General features: G+C 38.6%; 1 protein-coding gene across 5 annotated transcripts; it reads left to right on the forward strand.

Moving 5' to 3' along the window:
• Positions 1 to 1,398: 1,398 nt before the first annotated feature.
• LOC106062666 (serine/threonine-protein phosphatase 6 regulatory ankyrin repeat subunit B-like) lies at positions 1,399 to 13,277 on the forward strand. 5 transcript variants are annotated; one of them, XM_056023723.1, is made up of 7 exons: positions 1,399 to 1,543; positions 1,751 to 1,804; positions 5,836 to 8,863; positions 9,024 to 9,125; positions 10,702 to 10,807; positions 11,363 to 11,497; positions 12,168 to 13,277. In XM_056023723.1, the coding sequence occupies exons 1-7, from the start codon at positions 1,454 to 1,456 to the stop codon at positions 12,316 to 12,318; spliced, it is 3,666 nt and encodes a 1,221-aa protein (XP_055879698.1). In that variant the 5' UTR covers positions 1,399 to 1,453; the 3' UTR covers positions 12,319 to 13,277. The 5 variants fall into 5 exon arrangements, with proteins under 5 accessions (XP_055879698.1, XP_055879697.1, XP_055879699.1 ...); XM_056023722.1 differs by having other exon boundaries at positions 1,400 to 1,543; positions 9,024 to 9,137; XM_056023724.1 differs by lacking the exon at positions 1,751 to 1,804 and having other exon boundaries at positions 1,412 to 1,543; positions 9,024 to 9,137.
• The last annotated feature ends 1,524 nt before the right edge of the window (positions 13,278 to 14,801 follow it).

Below are 14,801 nucleotides of genomic sequence, written 5' to 3' on the forward strand. Positions count from 1 at the left end.
TTCTTATTTAATGATTTGATTGCCAGGGGAACAAAAGAGTGTTTGTGTCTGTTTGTCTTTGCTATCGGTGTCTTGTATTTCTTTTGTGATGGTAAAATCACAAAATCCTGACACAAAGGGTGATTCTTTATAAAGTAATGTAATCTATTGTTAGTTTCAAACTTAAAAATAAAGTATAAAGGGGACTAATTCAGCTTATTCAACTTCATTATTGAAAGATATAGTTGTAAGCGAGGAGTTCTTTCTCTTTAATAAGCTTGTTTTTTTGTTTTTTTTAAGGATTGTTTTTATTTTGCTTGTTAAAAAAATAGGGATATTGGTCTTGGCATGTAAGTGTCACATTTAGCTGACCATTGACTAAAAACATTAATCTAGGCATGTAGGTGTCCTAACATTCAGCTGACCATTGACTAAAAACATTAATCTAGGCATGTAGGTGTCCTAACATTCAGCTGACCATTGACTAAAGACATTGATCTAGGCATGTGGGTGTCCTAACATTCAGCTGACCATTGACTAAAGACATTGATCTAGGCATGTAGGTGTCCTAACATTCAGCTGACCATTGACTAAAGACATTTATCTAGCCATGTAGGTGTCCTAACATTCAGCTGACCATTGACTAAAGACATTGATCTAGGCAAGTAGGTGTCCTAACATTCAGCTGACCATTGACAATACTCCGATAGAACACTTTTCCTCTTTCTTCACTTGCTCTGAGTTCAGACTCCCTCGTTCTCTATTCTCTCTTAAATACTTTCTCCATCTCTATTTCTCCCTTCCCCCTTCTCTGATAAGAGCTCTTTCTCTCTACATATCCACTCTCTCTCTCTCAATATGCTTATAGCTCTATCTCACTCTGCGAAGACCTCTCAAGACCTCTCATACTCCAATTCCTCTCCTCCTTTCTCCTTCTCTTTCTCCCTTATTCCTGACAAACTTCCCCTCCCCATGAAAATCTATCTGTATATGTATATCTTTTTATCTCTCTCTGCCTCTTTCTCTCTATCTATTTCTCTCTCTCTCTCTCTCTCTCTCTGTCTGTCTCTCTGTGTTGAAAACCCTGCAGGAACACTTTTTTTTTTTCTATTTGAAGAAAAAAAATGCCGATTAAGAATCTGAAGCGTTAATTCAATAACATATCGATACCCTGGCACGTCCGCCATGTAGCTTGTGACCTGCCACCCTCCCCCCTTTTCCTTTAACTTCTTTCAACTGTAAATAATCGATTTCCAATCAATGATAGATGAAACTCCGTATCGATTCTGGTACCGCCTTTTATAAGTTATGTTAAGACGGAGGAAAGAAAAAAAAAGTTCACACACACACACACATTTACACGTCAAAGACACAAACACACCAGCGAGGCAGCATTACAGTGTATATATGTGTACATGTATAATCGTGTGTTTGTGTGTGCGTGTGCATACATGATCGCGTGTTTTGTGCACTAATGACGTGTGTTTGCGTGTGTGGGGGTAATGTTTTTTTTTATAGAGGTATTATAAAAACGATTTGTATAACCGTGGACGCGAGATCTAAGGTATAACCACGCTTATAAAGTTTATAACGTACATGTGTATAGTATAACTGATGACGTAAGTGTTGAGACAGTTACTGAGACAGGTGCCTACGCTGACAAATGTCTCAACTAAGACATACACACCTCACATGTGACATGACACTCTGAGGGTGGAGCCGTGTGTGTCTGTTTTCCCTACTTTAAATAAAATGACTTATATTATTTTAGGTTTGGCGGAGAGATAAGGGACTTTTAAAAAAAATTTCAAAACAAGTTTTCCAGGTAAGAAAATTACCAGATACATTCCGTTACGTATAAGTTTTATATACTTTTAAAGAGTTTTCTTTTTTCACGCAGCCATAAAATCTGTCAGATGACATACTTTACTAATGCTAGTATAACTATTGTAGTCTGAAATCCTCCTGCTCGCCTAGGTTTATTTACAATTTACTATGCAGGTCTAGGTTATGGTGTAGATGAAATTAAAGCACACTTTGTTTCCTTTTGAAATAACAATTTCAGTTTACAGAAAACTTTTGAAGTAATTTCTAAAAATATGAAACATATGACAAAACAAATTAAAATACAGATTTCAAGATTATCAATTCACATAACATTTTAATACTTATTTGCCATTTAGCCAGTGGCACTAGTAATTATAAGCCCTTTAAAAAAACTCTTAAAATTAATTATTTACTTTGTACTCTCACTTCTGCTAGAAAAGAGCCTTGTTTTATTAGCAGAAGTTCTTGCAGACGGTCTTCATCAATTCAATTTTTTTAAAAATATTTCGACTTCCTCTTGGAATGCACCCTATCTAGACTCGTGTAATCTCATCGCTGCTCTATTTGGTTGGTATCCATTCTATAGTTTGATATAAATCTATGTCTACTCTAAACTAAATAAAATGAAAGAAAATAGCTAAACAGTTTATTATGCATTATCGGACAAAGCTCCATAATTTCTATTAGAAAAACAGTTCAGGCATATGCTTTTTAGGGCCGCTACCAGTATCACGAAAACTCCAATACAATCTTAGATTGTTTAAAATCGGTATTTTCCATTGAGACTAAATGAAACTCAAATAAAGGCTACCACATAAGACGACAAAAAAAAAAAAAGAGTTCAAATCGATCCCAATCAGACCAAGGCTTTGTCTGCGTAATTATGTAAAATAATATGTAAGTCATAGCTAGGTCTGCCTAGCTAGTTACTTAAGTATTTAACTGTTCCGTAATTTTACGGAGTCGCATACATTTTCCTAATTATATAGAAAAATTACAATGAAATATAAATTACCAAATGAAAAGCTACAAATCTATCTAAACACTTGCATATATATAAATCTAGATGTCTGATGTGGTGGACACATGACACCCTAATTAACATATCAGAGCCATATCACGTGCTCATAAGCAATGGGGGTCTGTTAAGATCTTTTAAAAATTTCCTTCTAAAAAATGATTCTTATAATGCCCTATATAAAATTCCCCTAATATTAAATTTTTTATTATTGTTTGCACTCTACAGAATTTTATCAGCTAATTGTTCTGTTGTCCATACAACCCATTTCGCCACAATCTATTCTACAAACACTGACTATTTTTTCCTGTTTATCGATGACTGGGTTATGTGGAATCTAGAGAGTATGGTCATCGGGCAGGCCTTTCAATGAGGCTGGGTTATGTGGAAAGATTCTAGAGAGTATGGTCATCGGGCAGGCCTTTCAATGAGACTGGGTTATGTGGAAAGATTCTAGAGAGTATGGTCATCGGGCAGGCCTTTCAATGAGACTTGGTTATGTGGAAAGATTCTAGAGAGTATGGTCATCGGGCAGGCCTTTCAATGAGACTGGGTTATGTGGAAAGATTCTAGAGAGTATGGTCATCGGGCAGGCCTTTCAATGAGACTTGGTTATGTGGAAAGATTCTAGAGAGTATGGTCATCGGGCAGGTCTTTCAATGAGACTGGGTTATGTGGAAAGATTCTAGAGAGTATGGTCATCGGGCAGGCCTTTCAATGAGACTGGGTTATGTGGAAAGATTCTAGAGAGTATGGTCATCGGGCAGGCCTTTCAATGAGGCTGGGTTATGTGGAAAGATTCTAGAGAGTATGGTCATCGGGCAGGCCTTTCAATGAGACTGGGTTATGTGGAAAGATTCTAGAGAGTATGGTCATCGGGCAGGCCTTTCAATGAGACTGGGTTATGTGGAAAGATTCTAGAGAGTATGGTCATTGGGCAGGCCTTTCAATGAGGCTGGGTTATGTGGAAAGATTCTAGAGAGTATGGTCATCGGGTAGGTCTTTCAATGAGACTGGGTTATGTGGAAAGATTCTAGAGAGTATGGTCATCGGGTAGGTCTTTCAATGAGACTGGGTTATGTGGAAAGATTCTAGAGAGTATGGTCATCGGGCAGGCCTTTCAATGAGGCTGGGTTATGTGGAAAGATTCTAGAGAGTATGGTCATCGGGCAGGCCTTTCAATGAGACTGGGTTATGTGGAAAGATTCTAGAGAGTATGGTCATCGGGCAGGCCTTTCAATGAGACTTGGTTATGTGGAAAGATTCTAGAGAGTATGGTCATCGGGCAGGCCTTTCAATGAGACTGGGTTATGTGGAAAGATTCTAGAGAGTATGGTCATCGGGTAGGTCTTTCAATGAGACTGGGTTATGTGGAAAGATTCTAGAGAGTATGGTCATCGGGTAGGTCTTTCAATGAGACTGGGTTATGTGGAAAGATTCTAGAGAGTATGGTCATCGGGCAGGCCTTTCAATGATGCTGAACGAGTAAAACACTGTGTAGAGAAATCACAAAATGTGTTGGAAATATTTGATTCCTAATTTAAATTATATACATGTACAAATATACAAATATGCAAGTATATAAACCGTATAATTTTTTTTTTAACATTGTCTTCCTTTCCAAGACCTCTGCCCAGTGTCTGTTCTAAAATGTGGTTTTGGACCCACTCTAAAAACAGCCACAATTAAAAGAATATAAAATTTAAGTAAATAGCTCTTGATCTTTTAGCATGTAGGCAGGCATGGAAAAAAATCAAAACTAAATGCATTGTTCTCTGCCCATCATATAAGAATATTTACTGGATCTCTATCTCTAACAGTGTCAGTGCTTCATGTATTAGGCCACTCATTCTGCTAGCTACGTGCTCACAGAACTTTGATATTTTAATACTGGCGCAATATTTCCAACGCTGTCCAGGCATTAACAAGTTAGAACAGCCTCATATTAAATAATGTCAACACTGCTTTATGTATATCCACTCATATTGGCTCTTTTGAAAATATTGAGAGAGCATAGAAAGCCACGAAGGGCCTGACGTGACAGAATTATAGGGACCAAAGTGCGTGGCCGCTCGAATCTGTACTCCGATATTGATTTTATTGAATTCTAAACTTGATTATTTGGGATATTTTTTTCATTTCTGTTTCTGAACTAGCATGTATAATTGACACAGTAATGTACTGTATAATGTACTATGGATGTCTAGAAAGCTGAAACAAGAGTGTTTTCTTGATACTAAATTTAGTTACAGGAAGAGATTTTAAGGGTGATTTTAATAAGAGATAAGAATATAATAATAAAAATATGGACGAAATCTAGTGCTTCTAGTCAGTTCAAAACAGTGATTTTTTTTGTGACGGTACGCACCGGTACGGCGTACCGGCACTTTTTTAAATTTGGGGGAAAATGATTACTTTTCTTGTATTGTAACGTTTATTATTAATTTAATAGTAGGCCCCTTGTTAAAAGTTAGGCAATTCATCACTGAGTACCGGCACCTATTTTTTTTTTTTTTTTTTTACAAAAAAAAAAGCACTTGTACAAAATATAATAGATATTTATATGAATATGAAATATAAGCTTAATGATATGATATTTATACTTTAAGTTAATGTTCACAGTGTGTTACGTTTGAACTTTATTTTAAAACGTATTTATTGGAGATAGTGATTAGTAGCAGACGACGAAAAAACAACTTAAGTAGACCCGCATCAGACAACGACTTTGTATTTGATGTGGCATAATATACAGTTCGCCGCAATCATTCTTAATCTTCGGAATCGAAGACATTGCCTGTTATTATAAGTAGTAGCTAATTGTAAAGGACTAATAATTCGTAATGTCAACCCAATCTTTTGGCTGCTGTGGCGTCATTATTAAGCTGAGCAGTTCTCAACCCAACAAGAAATGTAATATTTACACAACTTTTAAATGTATTATCTTCTTGTTGCAATAGTTAATGGAAGGAGTAAACCGTATAAATAATAAGAAATATTTATTTTCTCTACAGACATATTGGAAAGTCATGGATAACAACGACCAATCTAACAATAAAGCTGAGATTGTGAAAGAAATCGAGTCTTTCAAAAAGGCAGCAGATACCACCAATGTCGGAAAAGATGAGAAGTCAGAGAGACACGGGGAACTGAACACTGCTTTAGAAGAGCTTCAGAAGCAGGCTGAGAATTTAATGCTCTCAGATTCTTGGAGCGCCACTTCACCTGGGCGCCCTTTAAGCATGGCGAGGGAGCGCTCTTTGCTGGGAGACTCGGAGAGGATTCTGAAGAAGTATAATAAAAACGAGGATGAGCTAATGAAAGAGTTCACCAAGAGAAGATCCTTGGACGACGCTGACAAGAATGACCTGACCCCGCTGATCTGCTGTGCTCTGCAAGGAAAGATAAAACTGGTCACGAAGCTGCTGGACATGGGCGCAGACATGAACGCACCCAACGGGGCAGGGACGACTGCTCTGATCGCAGCCACAGCGTCAGAGAACGTGGACATTGTTAATCTGCTTCTGCAGAACAATGCCAAGGTCAACTCTGTGGACGCTAGAGGCAACAGTGCTCTTATGATCGCCATACTGACAGGAAATGATGACCTGGTCACGGCACTGCTGGACCACGGGGCTGATGTCCACGTAAGAAACGTGAGTGGCCAGACAACACTGATGCTGGCTGCGTACAAAGGCTCTCCTAACCATGTCAGCACGCTCATCCAAAAAGGTGCGGAAGTCAATGTGAGAGACAACAAAGGCTGGACGCCACTGATGTTCTGTGCCCAGTACAACGAGCATGACACTGTGGCCGTTCTCCTGAATAACAATGCAAACGTCAATGAAGTGGACATAACCGGGGCTACTGCCTTGCACATCAGCGCCGGAAATGGTAACACTGAAACGGTAAAACTCCTTCTGCAAGCAGGCGTATCAGTAAACAAACAAGATAAAAGGGGGAGCACCGCGCTCATGCAAGCCAGTTTCGCCGGCTGTCTCCCTTGTGTTGAAGAGCTGCTTCGAGCACAAGCGCAAGTGAATTTATGTGACGGAAGCGGTTCGACTGCTTTGCACTTAGCAGGCGCAAGCGGAAATAAAGATGTTCTGGATGCTCTAATCAAAGCCAAATCTGATCTGAATTTTTTAGACGACGAGGGCAACTCAGCACTTATATGTGCCTGCATGAATGGCCAGGCGGAGGTCATAAAGACACTGTTAGAAGCTGGTGCCGATGATCTGCTTATCAACTACAGGCGTGACACCGTGCTCTCGATAGCTGTTAGTCTGAACAGGCCAGACATTGTGAAAACTGTGCTTGGCCACCGTGGAAGGAAAGAACATTATCCACTTATTAATTTTAAAGGCGACAGAGGGATAACGCTGTTGGAAGAAGCCGCTAGATGCGGAAATGTTGATGTGGTCAACATGCTTCTGGAGGCAGGAGCACAGGTCAATCTGAACAACAGGGTGGTTGGAAACACTCCCCTGATGGACAGCGTCACGTGCGGAAAGCTTGGCGTAGTCCAGACACTTATTAAAGCAGGAGCTAGTGTCAATGTTTCTGACATTAGCGGAAACACGCCGCTGATGAAGTCAGCTTTCCGAGGGAACGAGTTGATAACCAGCGCCCTGCTGAATGCTGGCGCGTTGCCGAACGAGTCCAACGACAGGGGGAGAACAGCCGTGATGTTTGCCGCGTATGCCGGATGTGAAAACATTATCTCTCTGCTTTACACACATGGAGCATCATTGGAAATGTCCGAGATTGAAGGCTGGACGGCCATGATGATTGCAGCCCAAAACGGCCATCTTGAAGTAGTCACTTTACTTTTAGAGAAAGAAGTGGATGTCGACAAAGCGATGAATTTTAGCCGGACGCCCCTTTCGTTTGCCGCAGAAAATGGCCATGCAAATATTGTAGAGCAGCTTCTGAAATACGGGGGCAACATTAATAAATCGGATATCGAAGGGGATACACCACTAATTCTCAGTGCCCTTCGAGGTCATACACGAACAGTGAAGCTACTTGTGAAAAACAGCGCCGAGCTTGAAAAAGTTAACAAAGACGGACAATCTGCTCTGTACGTCAGCTCGCATGAAAATCACAAGAAAATTGTTGAACTTTTAATCAACGCAGGGGCCGATGTGAACAGGGGCGATAGAAAAGGTTGCACGCCCCTCATGGTGGCCACAATCAACAGCAATGTTGAAATTGTGGAGAGTCTCATCGAGGCGGGTGCCGACCTGAATGCCGTGGACCGCAAAGGTCGCACAGCACTGATGATGGCCGCCAATAAGAACCTGGCCAGTCTAGTCCAAACTCTAGTCGATCGCGGCGCTGACGTGGGTGCCAAATGTGCAGATGGCTGGACGGCTTTGATGTACAGCAGCCAGCATGGCTTCACGGAGTCGATGAAGATCTTGTTGGACAGCAAAGCGAATCCAAACGACATGGATAACGAAGGGAATTCCCCCATCAGCATATGTGCTGCTAACGGATTCCTTGAAGCTTTGCGTTTACTGAATGTGCACGGAGCAACCTGCGAAACACAGAATAAGTCTGGTAGAAGTCCTTTGATACTTAGCACATACAATGGTTTTACCGAGATCGTTCAGTATCTATTACACAAAGGAGATGCTCAGAAAACAATAGAGCTAGTCGACAAAGAACGTGGCGACACCGCTTTAATTATCGCCGCGAGAAAGGGTCACGCAGAAATCACAAGAACACTGCTGCAAAGCAACGCAAACGTCAATACTGTCAACAAAAAACTTCGTTCTCCTCTTAGTATCAGCGCCAAATACGGCAGAGTGGAGATAGCGCAGGTGCTTTTAGAACGCGGAGCAGACGTAAACATGGCCGACATAAACGGAAATACACCATTGCTCCTCAGCGCCCCTAGCGGCTATGCTGCGGTTCTTGAGCTTCTGCTGCAAGGCGGCGCTGATATCAACCAAGAGAACACTAAAGGCGAAACAGCTTTGCTTTTGTCGGTCAAACATGGCTGTCGTTTGGCTGTTCAGATTCTTATCGAAAAAGGTATTATTTAGACTTGCTTACTTGTTTCATTGCTTTTTATTTCTTTCACTAAATTTAAGCTTGACTGTTTAGTACTTAAAATGTGAATATAGAATTTAATTTTTGTTAAGCCAAAAAATAATTATTTTAATTCTGTTTTTTTTATGCTGATTTTCTACAGGCGCGAATATTGACATCTGTGACAAATCAGGTCGAACTTGCATGTCACTGGCCAAACTGAATGGTCACGACGAATTAGTTGAAATTTTACAGTCTGCTTCTGGTAAGGTTGTGGGTAGGTTTTTATTTCCTTTTTATTGTAGTGGATTATTTAATCTGTAATTTGTGACAAAATGGCGTAACTGTTTTATCATCGCACACACTATTCATTAAATGTGATCAATAAGTAGTTTATGGAATTCAATTTATACATATGAACAAACGCACTTGGACTTGATCACCACTGACTGTGGCATAAACACTGTCACTACTAACTGTGGCATAAACACTGTCACTACTAACTGTGGCATAAACACTGTCACAACTGACTGTGGCATGAACACTGTCACCACTGAGTGTGGCATGAACTCTGTCAACACCAACTGTGGCATAAACACTGTCACAACTGACTGTGGCATGAACACTGTCACCACTGACTGTGGCATGAACTGTGTCAACACCGACTGTGGCATAAACACTGTCACAACTGACTGTGGCATAAACACTGTCACTACTGATTGTGGCATGAACACTGTCATCACTGACTGCGGCATGAACACTATTAACTCTGGCATCAATAACTTTAGCTGACCTTAAATGTTATTAAGGAATTTCTACGCAGGGGAAGTGAAAAAAAAAACAAAATCTCGAGGACAAAGTGTCATCATGATGTCACGGAAAACTCTATGACAGTATCATTTTTTGTTTTTAAAATATGCCACACACTCTCACATACCAAATTTAACTTATGTTTTATTCTTTATTTTCATCCCCTCTCAATTCCTCTCTCTCTTTCTGTGAGTTTTTCAAACAGGTTACATGCATATTTTGCTCCCTTCTAGACTAAATGCTATGTTTAACACATTCATGAAACAAAAAAACAACAACTTTTGTCCGTAACAATTTCTAAAAAAAAGATGTGTGTTTGACTCCTCCTATGGAGACTTTGTATCTGTGATGATAAGCTGCATTCGCCAGGTATTTATTCTGATTCTTTCTCTCGAGGCTTTAAATCTTTCAGAGGAGAGGGGAGGATCAAAGACTGGTCACTAAGTGCTTAGCCGAGTTGTCACTTACTGTAGACGATATAGATATAAATTAGCCGAGTTGTCACTAACTGTAAAAGATAGAGATATAATTTAGCCGAGTTGTCACTAACTGTAAAAGATAGAGATATAAATTAGCCGAGTTGTCACTAACTGTAAAAGATAGAGATATAAATTAGCCGAGTTGTCACTAACTGTAAAAGATAGAGATATAAATTAGCCGAGTTGTCACTAACTGTAAAAGATAGAGATATAAATTAGCCGAGTTGTCACTAACTGTAAAAGATAGAGATATAAATTAGCCGAGTTGTCACTAACTGTAAAAGATAGAGATATAAATTAGCCGAGTTGTCACTAACTGTAAAAGATAGAGATATAAATTAGCCGAGTTGTCACTAACTGTAAAAGATAGAGATATAAATAAGCCGAGTTGTCACTAACTGTAAAAGATAGAGATATAAATTAGCCGAGTTGTCACTAACTGTAAAAGATAGAGATATAAATTAGCCGGGTTGTCACTAACTGTAAACGGTAGAGACAGAAAAAAAAAACAGCTAAGATTTGAATTCTACAGCAATTTGTTTTCTTCCTTAGAGTCCAGTGAGCCCAACTCAAAGACAAGACCAGCTCAAAGCAGACCAATGACTGCAGGTCGTGTCAGGTCCGCTGCTGGAGCCAAAACTAACATGAGATCTTTCAGGTAAAAAGGGGAGGCGACCTACACTCAATGACAAATCAGACTAATATATCAAGTTGTCTTTACGTAGCGGTAACTTTTTTTTGTTTTAAAAGGGGGGACATCACTGGTAAGAATACACCATATTGCTTCAACAATTCGGTGCCGACAATAGGCTCATCAAACTAGTGGATCAACAGACCAGACATTTGATCATTTGTCAATGTTAGGAGAAGAGAGTATTTTGAATGCCAACATATTAAATGTGCGAGCAGGATGTGGACAGGATGTGACTCCCTTGTGAACCAGTGTCGATAAACCAATGGTCAGTGAGCCACTTGTCGCGTTTTTTTGTTGTGAGCCAGTCTGGGATATTGCTAGATAAGGATGAAAACAACCCCCTATTAGGATTAGGCAAAATACTTTTATTCCCCCCCCCCACACACACACCTTTTCCACTCCCCGCCTGTTAATGAGAAATGTTTTTAGTCATAGAGTTCATATTTTGATAGTTTGTTAAAGTGTCCTATCGCCGTGATGATTGACATATGTAAACAAATGTATTTAATGTTTGTACAGTCGAGCCTTGAGTATCAGTTCAGCCTCTTCAGAGAACGACTCAGTTCTAGCCATCAGGAACCCAATCTTCATTACAGCTTTGCCTATCGAAAAATTGGAAGGCTCTGTAACCTTTGACATGGGCCCCGAGAATTTGTAAGTAGATCTAGTTCTAGTTCAGATGAACCAAATCCAGCTAAGATTTTATTTATGATATTTTCACATTTTATTCCATTTTTTAAGATTAAAAAATTTTGAATTTTAAACAAGCAAAATAAAAAAAAAATACTTAAAAAAAAAACAAAGCTTATATTGAATGCTGCCATATCTCTCAATATTGCAAGGTTTATTTGGTTAAATTTTTTATTGATTCAATTTTCCTCATCGGCAATGAATAATTATGCAAAATTTCAACTTAATCCGAGAATGGGAAGTGAGATCAAAAGCATGTAAAAGAATCCGACCAGACAGAGTTAATATAAGCTTTGTTAAAACATGTAAAAGAATCCGACCAGACTGAGTTAAAATAAGCTTTGTTAAAACATGTAAAAGAATCCGACCAGACAGAGTTAATATAAGCTTTGTTAAAACATGTAAAAGAATCCGACCAGACAGAGTTAATATAAGCTTTGTTAAAAGAAATACACCGAAATACAATTGAGTACATAGAAACCTAGTTCAATAAAGTGATAGTTGTGTGTGTCAGTGTGTGAGTGTGTGGGCGTATCTTGTGTGTGATTGTTTTTAGTGTTTGTATCTGTGTTGTTATTGATATAGTCATTATGCTGAGGTGAACAGTTCTAGTCAAACAGAATTTTGTTTCCAGGGAGTCTGATCTTTATCTCGACGCCACCAGACGTAGCAACGGCCATCTGGAAGGTTCTGTAGACGAGGCGGATGAGGAGAATTACGACGACGACGACGATGATGATGAGCTGATTGTTGACCGCGATGAGGGTGACAGTGAATCAGATTAGTTCGCTGACAGTGAATCAGATTAGTTCGCTGACAGTGAATCAGATTAGTTCGCTGCTGAAGTAGCAGAGTTCCACTTGGAATCCATGTCAGGACACAAAATACTTACAAAAAGATTATTTTCACGTCCTATGTGTGCTTGGAGAAATGATCTCAGAACTTTTGTTTTAAAAACATATTTCTAACGAAATCAATCCTTATTCTGAAACTAGTTACTCCTTACAGCTTATATATCTTATAGGCGCATCTTTGTAGTGGGATCTACAAAATACACTGAATTTTTTGTGTGCATTATTAGAATTGTCAATTCAAGCCTATGAAATGCAAAAATTACATTCACAAGTATATGAAACTCACGTGTACACACATGGGCTGGATTTGATTGTGTAGTGAATACTTTAATTTATTGACATTGAAGGTCACTCGATGTCATTTAATAAATATTGATAGATGTCATTTGCTTGAAGTAATAGCCCCCCCCTCCTATATCTGGTTCTAATTGTTGTTTATTGCTTCAAAAGTGTGACTGTCTAATGATTGATATTTATTTTTCTAATGTGTGTATTTAGAAAGAATGATGCTTAGGAACATGTCTGTGAGAGAAATCTTTATCTGTGTCTATAGACTTTTTTAAAACCTTGATGCCTAAAAGAATATTTTGTTTGTTATAAAAAAAATATTTTGCATATTAAGAAAAAAATACGATGATTATCACAACAACATTCGTGGTTATAAGGAGGGGTAACTCCACAACTATAAAGCATGGGCAAAGTAAAATAAAAAATTAAAATCTTAGTTTTCAGCACAATGCATCGTGTTTAAATAAATGGTTTCGTCACAAAATTTTACTGGCCACTTCTGCTTTACCATCTCTGTAATTATTTTCTTGTGCTTTAAATAACAAAAACAAATTCTAATGCTGTTTTTAAATGCATAAAATAAATGTTTATAGATGACATTTTATTTATGTTTGTTTACATATGCATACACTCTCCACATTCAATTGGAAACAAGTCTCTCAGTTTAGTAGTAAATACCTGACGTCTGTTTAGACAGCTCCCTTAAAGTAATCGCTTCCCTTCTAATCCCACAGAAGTTTACGTCACCGGATGTGTTCACATCTTTTTACACGAGCAATCAACATTGATATGGGGCTAGGATAAGATTCGTTGCTAATAAAAACTGATTGTAACAATGCAAACATCTCTGCCTATCAATGCCATCGTGGACCTCAAAATAAATCATGTGGGCGGGGCTTATCGACACTCTTCACTCAATCATTAACGTTAGGAATAACAAATCATGTAATAATCTACTTTTGGTAGACTAAATGGGCTATTTTTATAGTAGAAAACAAACCCCACTTAAATAAAAGGAATAATATAGATCAAATAAACGTAGTTTAAGTCTGGGGTTTTACCAGAGGGTACAAGAAAATCTAAAGAGATGAGTATTTGAACAGACTGTTCATTATCACATTAAAACGAGAGAAACATTGACAAAGTTCGAGGTCACTGGAGTACAGAGTGTACAGTAACATTGAGAACAAAGTCACGTGATACATGTGTACGACGTTGAAACAGTTGTTTTTTTTTTTATCAATCTAATTCCAGTTTGTAAACTTTGTGTACAAAGAACACGAGGACTACTGTCGATAGGGGTGGGTGATGGTATCTAAATAGGAACAGAGACGATGGTTTCTGTGAGGTCTTAAGATGCAGACACAATACATTATGGGCCCCAACCTAACGCAGGGCTTTAAGCTGTTTGCTGTCCTCTAGTGCCGATTGTGTCTTGAAAAAAAAAATGAAGTAAGTTCATTTCCATCGAGTCACTGAGCCATGTAAGTCTCGTTTCTAAAGGAGAAAAAAAATCTAATGTAAAGTAGCATTGAAGACATTTATTTCTGTGACATATTTCTAGGTTTTTAATTGACCTCGTCGCTCAGTGGATTATTTGGAAGGTAAAGACGTTACTTTTGTTTTCCTTTCAAATCAACACATCTTTTCAAAAAGAAAATTGACTTTTCCATACACCGAAGACTGCACGAGATTTACTTTCTCTGAGAACAGGTGTGACATTAACGTAGTGGCGGCGTTAAGGAAGGTAAAAAAAAAAAGGGTGGACAGCGCAAGACATTGAAATTGAAGGTCCCCCTAACCCTAATCGCAGTTTTTTTTTTATGGAATAATTTATAAGCACAAGTTCTCTCATGGCGCCAGCTTCAACTTTCTTCGATGTTGCTGCTTCAATTTTTGTCTTGCTACTCAAGGTCGGATTTACGTCGACGCAGTGATCCCACTTCCAATGAGGACCTCCACAAATACAAAAAAAAAGTAAAAAAATACGCAAAGTAAATTTTTAAAAAGATGGAAATTGAGATTAAATCTACAAAGTACTCTAGTTTATTACTCTAGCGTTAACTAGACGCATTTATTGAAGTCTTCAAAAAGAAGGTAGGTGTAAAGAAAGGGGGGAGGGTCTT

The sequence above is a fragment of the Biomphalaria glabrata genome, chromosome 3 (genome assembly GCF_947242115.1).
Source record: "Biomphalaria glabrata chromosome 3, xgBioGlab47.1, whole genome shotgun sequence".
Classification (NCBI taxonomy): Eukaryota; Metazoa; Mollusca; class Gastropoda; family Planorbidae; genus Biomphalaria; species Biomphalaria glabrata.

Excerpts from the sequence above, each read along its gene's own strand:
- LOC106062666 (XM_056023722.1), top strand. The coding sequence starts at position 1,454 with ATGACGTGTGTTTGCGTGTGTGGGGGTAATGTTTTTTTTTATAGAGGT. Across the intron at positions 1,544-1,750 it reads CCGTGGACGCGAGATCTAAG|GTTTGGCGGAGAGATAAGGG; the intron begins GTATAACCACGC and ends ATATTATTTTAG. Across the intron at positions 8,864-9,023 it reads TCAGATTCTTATCGAAAAAG|GCGCGAATATTGACATCTGT; the intron begins GTATTATTTAGA and ends GATTTTCTACAG.